This window comes from Mya arenaria, chromosome 16 (genome assembly GCF_026914265.1).
Source record: "Mya arenaria isolate MELC-2E11 chromosome 16, ASM2691426v1".
NCBI classification, from domain to species: domain Eukaryota; kingdom Metazoa; phylum Mollusca; class Bivalvia; order Myida; family Myidae; genus Mya; species Mya arenaria.
Window position 1 is genome coordinate 39,299,561 of NC_069137.1, and position 12,298 is coordinate 39,311,858.

The following is a 12,298-nucleotide window of genomic DNA, read 5'->3' on the forward strand; positions in this document are numbered from 1 at the left end:
TGTTTTACTAAAAGATGATTTTTTTTCTTTTCTGTCCAACAAGATATATGTTAATCTTTGCGTTTTGTTTTAGAAAATTTACTCCTAGCGTTTAAAAACTGTAATTTATTAACATCAGTATGATTATGATCATAAGTGCGATTCGCTGTCAAGAAATCACGTTTCGCGCCTTTACAGCTTTCATCAAACAAAGACGCTTTTTTGGTATTTCTGTTTCCGGTAGATTTGCGGCTACGAAAAGTCTTCTCGAAACAATTTAAAGAGATGTCATACATAATATTTGAAAAGTTTTGCAGACAATCGTCAATCGAGGATTGATTGGATAATAATTTTGTATTTATAATATAAAACATCTCAGACTTGTTTGTTAGTGATTGCAAGAAAATGAAGTATCCCACATAATTTTTACTTATTCATGACAAGTATCATTTAATTCAAGTTCATTGCAATTTAAAGAAAAAATACTGGACAGTGATCAGAGATTTCTGTCAAGTCCATAACATACATTTTATTTATAATTTCATAACTTTTGTGATTGCAGATAATATAATTCACAAGCCTTGAAGTTGATTCATTTCGCCACGATCCGTGAAATGTACAGTTACCTGCCTCTAAACGGCCATTGAGAATACAAAGATCATTCTCTTTACAAAGTGATAAAAGTCGTGTGCCAAATTGATTGCATGTTTTATCATTATTACGTCTGTGGGGTAGGTTATTTGCAGTTGGACTATACTCTGGTAAATTAATATATCGGTCAATGTGTATTTCAGGTATATAGTCCGGGAGCTCACCCGTGCGTGAATTTTGGTCACCTGTCAAATACACATCGCCGAGACTCGTGTATTTACAAATACATGAGTTAAGCTGATCGAAAAAATCAAATTCAAACAATGTGGAGTTAACATTTCTATAAACCGAAGAATCGTGTGGAGGAATGTAACATACACAAAAGTAAGCATCACGGATTGATTTTATCAATTCTTTTAAACCAAATATAACCTTTATCACATAGTTCGATAAGTTCGATGTAATTTTTGTAGCATTCTTTAATATAAACAATAACACCACCACTGTGGCGCTTAGCTTTTGAATTAAATTTAGGTCTTGGGAAGTTAAAGTAATCAAAACCTTCAATAGGTACATTAGTTATTTAGAGTTCCAAGTCTCAGTTAGTAAAAGTAAGTCGTAATTAGACACAAAGTTTAAAAAATCTGAATCATTAAGTTTTGCTTTAATGCCTTGGACATTCAAAACTAAAAAAGATAGTTGTGATTGATTAATGTTTGGTAAGAGCTTGGTTATGTCAATGTGAAATAGTGTATTGAAGAACCAATTCAATTAAGTAATCTTAGCAATAAATATAGCCGCCGTGTAGCTCACAATTTAAATTATTTATGTGTGTTAAGTGCTCGGTAATATCAAGGTGAAATAGTGTATTGAAGTGCCAATTAAACTTAGTGATCTAAGCAATATATATAGCCGCCGTGTATTCCACAGTGTAAAGTATTGATGTTTGGTAAGTGCTTGGTTATGTCAAACTATTTGCATAAAGTCAACTCTTAAAAACAATTATAATGATTATGTATTTCAGTTTGACATCAAAATAAAGGCTTTGAAATACTAGTTATTATATATGCATGGGAAATATCAATGGGAACTAACTAGACTCTCAAAATGGAAATGTTGACAGACTTTTCATTCAAAGGGAACAAAAACAGAACAACAAGTTATTGCCTTCAAATAATTATCGTCGGATGCGCTATGCTTCCCATTCGGCTAAGAAAATGGCGTTATCATCAAATTATTAATGAGGCAGTTTCATTTGTTCCGCAAGGAAACCTCTGCGAAAATCTGCCTCTTACATATGCACAGACACTCTTACTTATGTTTGCCCTTAGAACAAGAATTTTGGCGAAATATTGAATTAAACTCGACTCGCTCAATAATTACAGAATTTAGACCAGCAACTTAAACCCCTCACCCGAGGAAGCAACTATTAGTGCAGGGTTATTTAACAGTATTTACTTCATTCGGAACTCCTCGGCCATTTTTATTTTCAACAACAACCTCTGATGTATGCCAATACATCAGTTAAAGTAGTTCGTAAATTTTTGAATTAAATCATTTTAGAAATGTAATGTTTTATAATTGTTTTTATTGATATAAGTTTAAAATGATTGCCATTGAAGTATATTATTGCAAACTTAATTAAGATTTCCAAGAGTAAAGTCATAAAGTTTAACTGCTAAATAAAATCACTACGCGATCTACTTGCAGCGGACTTAAACGTACCTCTTTTTGAGTATGTAAACCGTCCAAATACATCCGATGTTGTTTTTGAAAAAAATGCCGAGGAGCCCCGAATGTATTTATTTGTGACTTTGGAATTCGTTCGAAAAAGAGTTGCCTCCCCTGCCAGATGCATATTGATGTAGAGAGATTGTGTCAATCATTTTTATACGCGGTATATATGAAGTATAACTAAACATTGTCCACGTGTGAAATTATATATGATCTCGACCACTAAGAAGATAATTGTTTCAGTGTGAGATGATGTTGCTATACATTTCAACTCAAGTGAATACAGCCTTTGGTGTTCACTCAGTGAAATACATTGCGATACTGAAACATTTATATTTATCTTCTATGTATTCTTGTTATTCAAACACAGTATTAAAGCTATCCAAGTCTAACTGTTATTAATTGAGACTTTCAGTGAAACGTTTATACAGAAAAACACATAATATAAGATGTTTGATTGTTGGTTCACATTAGATCGATGTACTCAAACACGGTTGATCGATTTCTATATCTCAAGGGAATGCGTCTTAATTTGAGTTCATATCGTTTTTGTTTGATCAAAGCGATATTCACCCGGTGACTAGCAAATATCCCCTCCATTTGTTAAAAGGTAATGAATATTGTATCAAATTGGTTCGGCATCAGGTCATTTCTACGTCAGCTGATTAGCCAGTGCTAATCACATATAGTTATTGACAGGGCAAACTCCGTTTACTCATATTCAATCAGTTGGAATTTGTTTACTGAAAAAGACTAGATGGTTACTAAACCATTATACAGATTAAGTAAGAAGGGCAATATTTTATACGGAAAAGAGGAGTATTGTCAGAAATTATTTAGCGATTCAAACCTTGTTGTAAAAGTATTTAATGAAAATAACAATGATGGAAGTCTATTCAATTCTGTTTGTATTCGTGTTTGGTTTAGAATTCAAACTTGTTGAATGCCTTTCTAAATCGTCATATTACCTTGTTGACAAAAGCACCATAATAAGTAACAAAACTGTTTATCAAACGGAACATAAGACTATGAGTTTTCTAGCTTGCGCTTCAGAGTGTACAGCATCTGACCAATGCGGCACAGCGTCGTTTGAGAGGACATCACAAATGTGTTACATGGCAACGGAGTATACGACGCATGCAGATTGTCGCGAGCATTTATTTGTATCAAATGCAAATTGGCAGACGATGTCCAAAATCGTTTATCCTGGTTGGTATTTTTACTATCAACAACAACAGCAACAACAACGACAACAACAACAACAAAACAACATGAACAACAACAGTAGGAAAAAAAACAGCAGCAGCAACAACAACATCGATATAACCAATAAAAACAACATATAAACAACCTATATTTTTATGCTATTTAATGTTGTGTTATTGATATATGTTTGGAATGAGCACTTAGACCTTTTTAAATCAATGTTTTATGTTTGAGAATTATATTAAGAAAAGTCAATTTCATTGTTTCAATGTATCTTTAATAGTATTTTATTTTTGACAAAAGGTGAATAAACTATTTTTAACCATGTTATGTACTTTTTTACTATTATTTAACTCAAAATAGTACTTTTACAATGAAATTAAGATAAGCAGTGTTGTCCATATTCACCAGCATCTTGACTCTGATAGACATCTTATAGAATGATAACAATATTATAAGTGGGTCATCAGGCATCAAAATTAAACATGATATATGTTTTTAAAGCTATAGATTAAAAAAAAACATATTATAACCATTACGGATAAATATTGACAATTTAAGTACCTCCTCACGCTTTTGTTTCTGAGGTAAATTATAAAATTATTAAATCTTTTTTTTTTTAAATTCTTACTATGTAACTTGATATTTGTACGACTACTGACTATGACATATCATATTATATGTTTTACTGTTTGTGAAAGCATGGGTATATTACCTTAAGTATATGAAATAAACTCTATTAACTATATCTGTATTTGTCAGACAGCAAGCTTATTGGTGGGTCGTCATTTTATTGGAAAAAAATATGGAATATTCGAAAAAAAATGCACTCGTTCTTGTGCGTTTCAATACTGCACTTCGGTCGCCGCGCAATACTACTATACTTCTCGTATACAATTCGATTTAGAATGGTAAATATTACATAGATTAAACATACTCATTTGATATATATAACTATATATACAAAACATCAGAGCGTTGCTATTGTTTGTTGATTTTGTTTCGAAACGCTTTGTTAGGAAAATATTAATTTGACGCTGATCATAAAAACATAGCGGCTTACATATAATCCTTGTTTCAGAGTTGACAGATGTAAAGCATTGTAAGCCTGGATGGACGATGTTTGGGGACTCCTGCTACCTGTTTGGAGACACTGATATGACATTCTACAGCGCACTGGTATTATTATACAAACCTTGTTGATAGTATTTTGCTAAATTATTTTGATAACAATTATGTTCAATCTTGTAGAGATCGATTAAACATGTTGATTCTTCCCTCGTCAGAAGACCAGATGTTGTTTGGTCGTTCTAGACACCATTTGTAACTCCTCGGCCATTTTTCTCGAAAACAACCTCGAATGTATACCAGTACATTAGTGAAAGTAGTTCGTAAAATTTTGAAATTATATATGAGTTGAATGTATTGTTTTAGTTTGTGTTTGTTAAATTAATTGCCAGTAAAGAGTTTTATTGCAAACATTATAAAGATTCCCAAAGGTAAAGTCATTAATTTTAACCGCTTAAATAAATCACTACGCGATCTTCTTACAGCGGACATAAAAATACACGATTTCTGACATTGTAAACTGTCAATACATCCGATGTTGTTTTTGATAAAAATGGCCGAGGAGATCCGAATGTCTAGACACTAGAAACTGATTCAATTGTAACGGTTATTTAGTGCTCCTGAAACGACGGTGGATTTGTTCATTCTTAATTTATTCATTTAACAGCGCTTCCCCAGTTCACATTGAAAGGACAGAAGACAAGTATATTCATGATTTTGTTTTCTTTAGATCTCGAGGTCCGAATAACTATTATTTTTTTTTGTGCGGTGTTCATCAAGTTGCGAGTTCCTAATAAGTGTTTTTGCGCGGTGTTCTTTTAATGTCGACTACCAAAAAAGTTTTCTGTCCGGTGTTTTTTTTTAGCTGGTGAACGTCGTTTAAGACACATTTACAACAAACATAAAAATATCAGTAACTAACTCGGCGAATTTTCTTTGACGCTTTTAGATGACCATACTCAACATATATATATATATATATATATATTACGAAATAATGACATTTAAATATGCAAGTAATGAAAAAGCGACATATTCTGAAATAATTCATTCTGTTATACAAGATATGTGAATTTACATAATGTTTAAGTAAAGAAATGCAAAAAACGACATAAAAATGGATGCGTTAGAACTTTGGTTGGGTGTACAAAAAGTGTTTCTTTTTGTTTCTTTCGAGTTGCTAATAATGCATTTATTTGTCTCAGGAATACTGTGAAGGTCTCGATGCTACCCTAGTCCACATTAACACGACGGACGAAAACCTATTTCTGAAGACTGAGTTGATGCAGAAACCGAACAGTAAGAATCGATTGTTGTTAAGTTTGCGAATGTATACATACAGGGCGGTACACGGTAAAATGAGTCTACGGTGGTTTAATGGGGGCAATTTTGCGAAAAGGTGACTTTGTTTTTGGCAATATCTACCCGGTAAATAGTATTTATATATAAAAAAAAACTACAGAACAAGTCCAGTAGAAGATAGTTTAGATTTAAACATCGTTCAATGGCACCCATAGTTTCTATAAACGATGTCACCGTTTCAGCTTTTTCAGTTTTAAGGCTATTAGCTGTTTATTGTTCCGAATATCGAAGAAGTCGAAACAAAATAGCTATTTAAAGACATCCTTTGACGAACCGAATGTTGATAAATGTTGAAAGCGGAATTTAAGTATGTTCTAACTAAATCAGCAGAAACCTCACTTTGCGTGTTACATCTCTGATAAACAAATGTTTACTGATATAAAAACATAAACATTCACTTCAATCCATTCAATGTCGTATGTAGAGAAGGTACAATTACGTCGGCATGAATGTTCCATGCAACTGGTAAATGAATCCTGGTTTTCAGGTCCAAAGCATTGGATCGGCATGACAGACGAGGCGGAAGAAGGAACCTGGACATATCTGGATGGAGTAAATGTGTCATTCACTCATTGGGGCACATCCCAGCCAAACAACGGACAGGCGTCCAACTGTGGCGCTTTCTGGGCTAGTTTTGACTACATGTGGGTGGACGAATCTTGTACAAGAACGTTCAAAGCAATTTGCGAGGGTGGTGCAATTTTTACATGCTGAGTAAATCTAAACGCGCATTTCTTGATGTTAAAATGCATTATATAGTGAAAACAGAAATGGACTATGACTTAAATTGTTTAAGATGAGAATTTATGGCAAAAAATACTAAAAATTGTGCAATATATGTATAGCACTGTAGGAGCAAAAAAGGCGTTACCTTAATATTTTAAACTTTTCATTTGTTTCATACAAAGGGAGGAAGTGCCACAGACAGTTTAAATTATTATTTTTGGAAGGACTAGAATTGTGTATAATTGATTACGTAAGGTGAGGTATGACTTAAGAATATATTTTAGTGATTTTTTTTATGATGACTTGGCTATGATGAGAAATCCACCGAGGGTATGCAAAATAGTAAACTGAATTAATGCTGTAAAACATGGGGCTAGAAACAAGTCCTTCTTAGGATAACAAAATAACAATGATTGGTTTTATAATGGTGAATTTCAATAAGTGTAGATCCTGTATCCATTAATATGTTCTTTTTTATTTTAAATCAAAGTGCAATAACTCGAAGACTTGTAGAACAGAAAACTTGTGTTTCATTGGTGTAGCTATTTTGATGCATGTGTAGTCTGTTCGTGGTTTATGTGTAAGTGTACGTGTTGTTGATGCGTCTGAGTCTCTAGTTATCTGTTGATTAAGCCATTGCCATGTGCCTGTTAACAGTTTTTTTTATTTGACAAGTTTCCTTGTTTCTGTAGTTTTCATTATGCTATTACATAATTTTAATTTCATTTTCAAACCTTTGTACAGAATGTCAACCTTTTCTGTTTGTGTGAAATAAGTTATATGAACAAATCAAAGAAAGTTTTATTTTCCAGTCGTTGCTTTAATTAAACTAAGTCGGAAGAGATAAACATTTAAAAGGTGAATATTTCACATTATGCAATAGATAAAAAAACAGTTGAGTCTGTACAATGAAATTTATCAGAAACAAATCATTTGGTATTGTCCTAGTTTGGAATGTGACATGCTGCTAACACTATGTGTTTTGTTCGGAATGAATACAAAAACGGTACGAGAAATATGTTCTTAAGATATTTGTAGATACCGTATGAAAATAACCAACAAGTAAACATGACTTTTTTTCAACGACAAGTCCCTGGGAGTTAGAGCCAACGGAGTTCGCCTGCATGCATTTCGAGTACACGTGGGAAAAATTAAATAGTTCGTTAGTTTTACTTTATTTTAAAAGTCAAAGTGGATATTCTATTCTCATTTATTACATGAATGCCTGTTTTCATGTTTTTCATTCGTGTTTATAACGATGAGCTGTATATGCTTAAGTTAAATAAACATTATGTTCTGTTCTGTTCTTTAAAATTATATGAATGAACACCAATAAGCAACGCAAAAAATATATGTATATCTATATAAAATAAATCTGTTTGTGTCGACTTTTTTATCTCGACTTTTTCGCTATGTCGACCTCGGTTTTCAGTCCCAGTGGTCGAATTTCACACATTTCCTACGTTCTTTATGTCGAACTGTAGATCGAGACGTAGGTGTGAAAATATTCATGACGGTTTGCGGCATGTCGCAATATACCGTGCGTGTCAATATAACAAACTGTCATAATTGGGGGATACAAAAATGTAATTGGTAGGTGCGAATAATTAAAGTTGTTTGTTTATGTATTTAATTAAAGAGACATTTATTGCTCAAGCTCTTTGTTATTGTATAATACATGAACATTTTATTGATTAGATATCAATCCCGAATGGGAACAGAAAGAATAACTTCAAAATGTCATATGTTGGTTGCTCTGGTCGACCAATTCAGAGAAGGACCAGGTATAAAATCTTACGATGTACAAATGTATGCAATTGTGCTTTTATATGTGTTTTGTGTGATCCATAAACGTAAAAGAAAGAAATTTTACACAAATAATTCTTCTTTTGTTTCACTTTATTTTTCATTATTAGGTTTGCTGTTTTCACGACGAAAATATTAAACAAGACCGTTCAATTGTGGCTGTAAACATCGGACAATCCAACTCAAACGTGTTGGGATTGGTGATAGTTTTTGTAATTCGAATGAGACGACTTTTCGTTATCTCGACTTTTTTCACAAGGTCCCGAAAAAGTCGACATAACGAGGTTCGACTGTATATACTTCAAAGTCAACATAATCCATGATTTGGATGTTAATTAATATTGAAGCGGTAAAAGCATTTAATTTGTATACTTTTTTCTATATGTATATTCTAAGTGTACATTTGTGATTAAAAACAATAAATGAATTGCCATCCGGTATTTCGAAGACTTCCGAGTCTCTTTCCTGATCCTTCTATTAATTTGATATAATAATTATTTGCTTTTAGTTGTTAAAGACGGGAACGACTTAATAAACGAGTTGTATTTTGCATGTATTAAATCAATTGAAAGGGTAATCGAGAGGGCTAATTGAGTTGTTTATGGATTGAAAGCTACACTGGCTTGTAGTAATTTATGACATGAACGCCTTATTAAATGACTGAGTCGCATTTTGAATGTATTGAGTGCATTCATAGGGTTCATTGGATTGGTTAATTGGTTATTTAATGATTTGGAAGTAACGACCAATAAACATCAATGGAAAATGGTAAAACATAATTACTCAGTCTTTCAATCCAGCTTTTGTAAATCAAAACATTTAACACTCGAGATTGTTACTGAAAATTTTGAATATTCTTGTCATCGATCTTCTTGTCAAATGGTATCTTTAGCTCTGCCTTTAAAGCTATAAACATACACTGAAAAGTATCGAATGCAATGAAATTAATTAAACCGTGACTACGTACTTATACATCACGATGGAGAGTGATATGAGTTCTGATTTCGCGTTTACAAGTTGCCAAGAAAATTGAATTAACTCGGATACAGTGAGCTACTGTGAACAATGTGAAAAATGTTTCTGTACCATTTATGTGCATATGCATGACCGCATTCTCAAAGACCACACTATTCTTGACAAGAGCGAACAACATTTAAGGCTCAAAGAAACGAATAGTTTTTACGACATCATCGAGCCTGATCAGGATGATGGAACTGAGGACATTGTGCAAGAACTTGATTGTGATATTCGAGAACCTTCCACAGGTGACATCTTTAATACTAAATTAAAACCTGATTGCAAAACGATCCTGTTTTTATTCAAAACATAACGTCTGACCAAGCGCATACTACTCGCTTGTATATAAAGATATAATTATTATTGAAAGTAAGAATATATACATATTGAATAGACGTATGATGGAGTATTCAACAAGTATTTCAGTATTGTTGTGCTTAATCCCTGAAGTTCAAGGGCGATAAATTGGGCAAAATACAGGTTATTTTAAAATCTTAGTTGTTGTCACAAAGTCATGATTTTGAATTAATACTTTTTGAAATGAATTTTGTAGCTATCGAATTGCCATTACGTTCAACATCGTTTTATGCAAACAATCTGATTGTTTAAACTGATTAATCCTACAGTTGTACCAATATATGTTTGTATTAATGTAAAGACTCAAGACGTTTTTAAATCTTGAATACGACAGTTCCGGTTAAGTTATATATTTACCTATTGTTGCCCGCTTGGCTATTACTTTAGATGAAACGCCTTTCACCGATTGCTGATTTATTTCTTTCAGCTGGGGACATAGTCTGTGAAATTCTCGATAATCCTTTAACAACTTTATGCGGAATAATTGGGGAAGCTAGCTTGTACATCGACGACAGAGGCATCCGTATAACACGTTCAGACAGAAAAGCATTTGTCGAAACTCCACTACATATGATAAGAAGTTACGGTCTAAACAGATAATTTATATTTTTCTTCGAAGTTGGAGGCCGCTTCTCGTTCGAAGAGGGATCCATATGTATGAGGTGTAGTACACGTCAGGAAACGAAAATGGCGAACTCATATATGGACATAGCTAGAAAAAAAATAAAAAAATTAGAGATCGGCGGTGTACAAATATGTATAATATAGTAGATGCATTCATGTGTATGTATAATAGTACATGGTTGGTAGAAAATATATGTGAAGGAATGTAGTAAAAAAGGCAATGGCGTCAATAAAATGCAATCATTTAAGATGTTAGTTTACCGCGCGCTTCAGAAGACATGTGTCAAGGTTTAATGTTTTTTTCTACATATTTAAAATCCGAGATATAAACACATACTTAGATAAAAGCAAACAATGTTTAGTTTTTCAGGAACCGCGTCATTATTTTTTAAACCCTAGATTCACTTACAATGTTCATACAAAAGCTAAGAATTATACTACCAATTGCTTGATTTCTTTAGTTGTGTGTAATCGTATCCAATTCCAATTTCGTTAGATAAAAATAAATAATCTTTGTTATTTAGAAACGTATTGTCTTTGCTTAATTAATTCTAGCAAATTTAAGAAATTATATCAATGATATATTAGAAAACTTCGAGCTTTAAAATACATCATTGTTGAATCGAATCAACTTTGATTGCACGCCTGAAAAAACCGAGGTTCTATTTCCATAGCCAAACTATACCTTAAGAATGCTCAAGTATTAACCTGCCGGTAGTTATTCGAGATGTTTGTATTAAATCAAATGAACAAGTTGTGTTTTCAATGAGTTTCGTAAATGATCAAAACTTACCATCGATAACGTTAAACGGTAAATGTTAAGAGGTACTCTTCTTACGAATCAATTATTATTTGCCTACAATACTAATACACACGAAGACCGCGTTTGTAATATAAACTCGTTAGATAGTTTCAAATGGCATGAGCGCTATCAGTGAGACAATAATTTTCTAATATGATCGTTTCACAAGATCGTTCAATTAAAGATTTAGTCAAAATCAAAACCGCTTTTATAGATATAGAAAAGACAAGTACGACTTTCATATGTTTAAAGGAGATGGTGCCTACCAAAGAATGAATGAAGAAAAAAGACTGAGTGCCATCTTGTAGGTATCAAGTATTAAAACAAAATAATGGAAGCCTTAAAATTAATTTGGTTAACAATAATATATCTTAGAACAAGGTGTGCTTAATTTAACCTTTGCATTTGTTGAATATTTCATGTCAACACTTTTAAAAGAGTCTGTCGCTTGATAAGCTAACATGAAATTGGAAGATAACTTAAGCGCCTTTAAATAAAGAAATGTAGTAAAGTATAAGACAATTCAAATCCACAAATGCTCACAGTATTGATGTTATTGGCACAGAGTTCTTATAGTATGAATACCATCTTAAATAAATATAATATTTAATAAGATTATTTTGTTTGTCGAATTTCAAGGCGTTTGTAGTATTAATAAAATTAAGGGGGTCCAACGTAATTTGTTTTTGTGGAATCCTAAGTTAAAACTTTACTGCTGACTAGAACTTACAATTACTGAAATGTATGTGCCATTCTTTAGGTCGTCTGAAAATTACCCCCATACATGAGCATGGAGCTTTAGACCACTCTGCGATTTAACTTGGCTTATTTGTTTGAATAAAAAACTGTTTTTCATAAACGTATTCAAGCTTAACAACATTACGACTAACTAAATGGTTCGAACAATGCAACCCTAGGACAAAATAGAACATATTTTATTGCGTATTAAACAGTTAATTTAATAAACACAATGATATAAGTAAAACATAACCCTTGAACTTGTACATATTATATGTTATGCATATA

At 32.5% G+C, this 12,298-nt stretch overlaps 1 protein-coding gene across 1 annotated transcript; it reads left to right on the top strand.

Annotated features, from left to right (window-relative positions):
* The first annotated feature begins 4,212 nt into the window (after positions 1-4,212).
* LOC128221625 (perlucin-like protein) lies at positions 4,213-6,654 on the top strand. The gene is made up of 4 exons (XM_052930229.1): positions 4,213-4,216; positions 4,592-4,689; positions 5,784-5,877; positions 6,428-6,654. Exons 1-4 carry the CDS (start codon positions 4,213-4,215, stop codon positions 6,652-6,654), a joined length of 423 nt encoding a protein of 140 aa, XP_052786189.1.
* Positions 6,655-12,298: the final 5,644 nt, after the last annotated feature.

Bases quoted from the DNA above. Each gene is read 5' to 3' on its own strand.
- LOC128221625 (XM_052930229.1), top strand. The intron at 4,690-5,783 runs GTATTATTATAC...TATTTGTCTCAG, and splicing joins TGACATTCTACAGCGCACTG to GAATACTGTGAAGGTCTCGA. The intron at 5,878-6,427 runs GTAAGAATCGAT...CCTGGTTTTCAG, and splicing joins GTTGATGCAGAAACCGAACA to GTCCAAAGCATTGGATCGGC.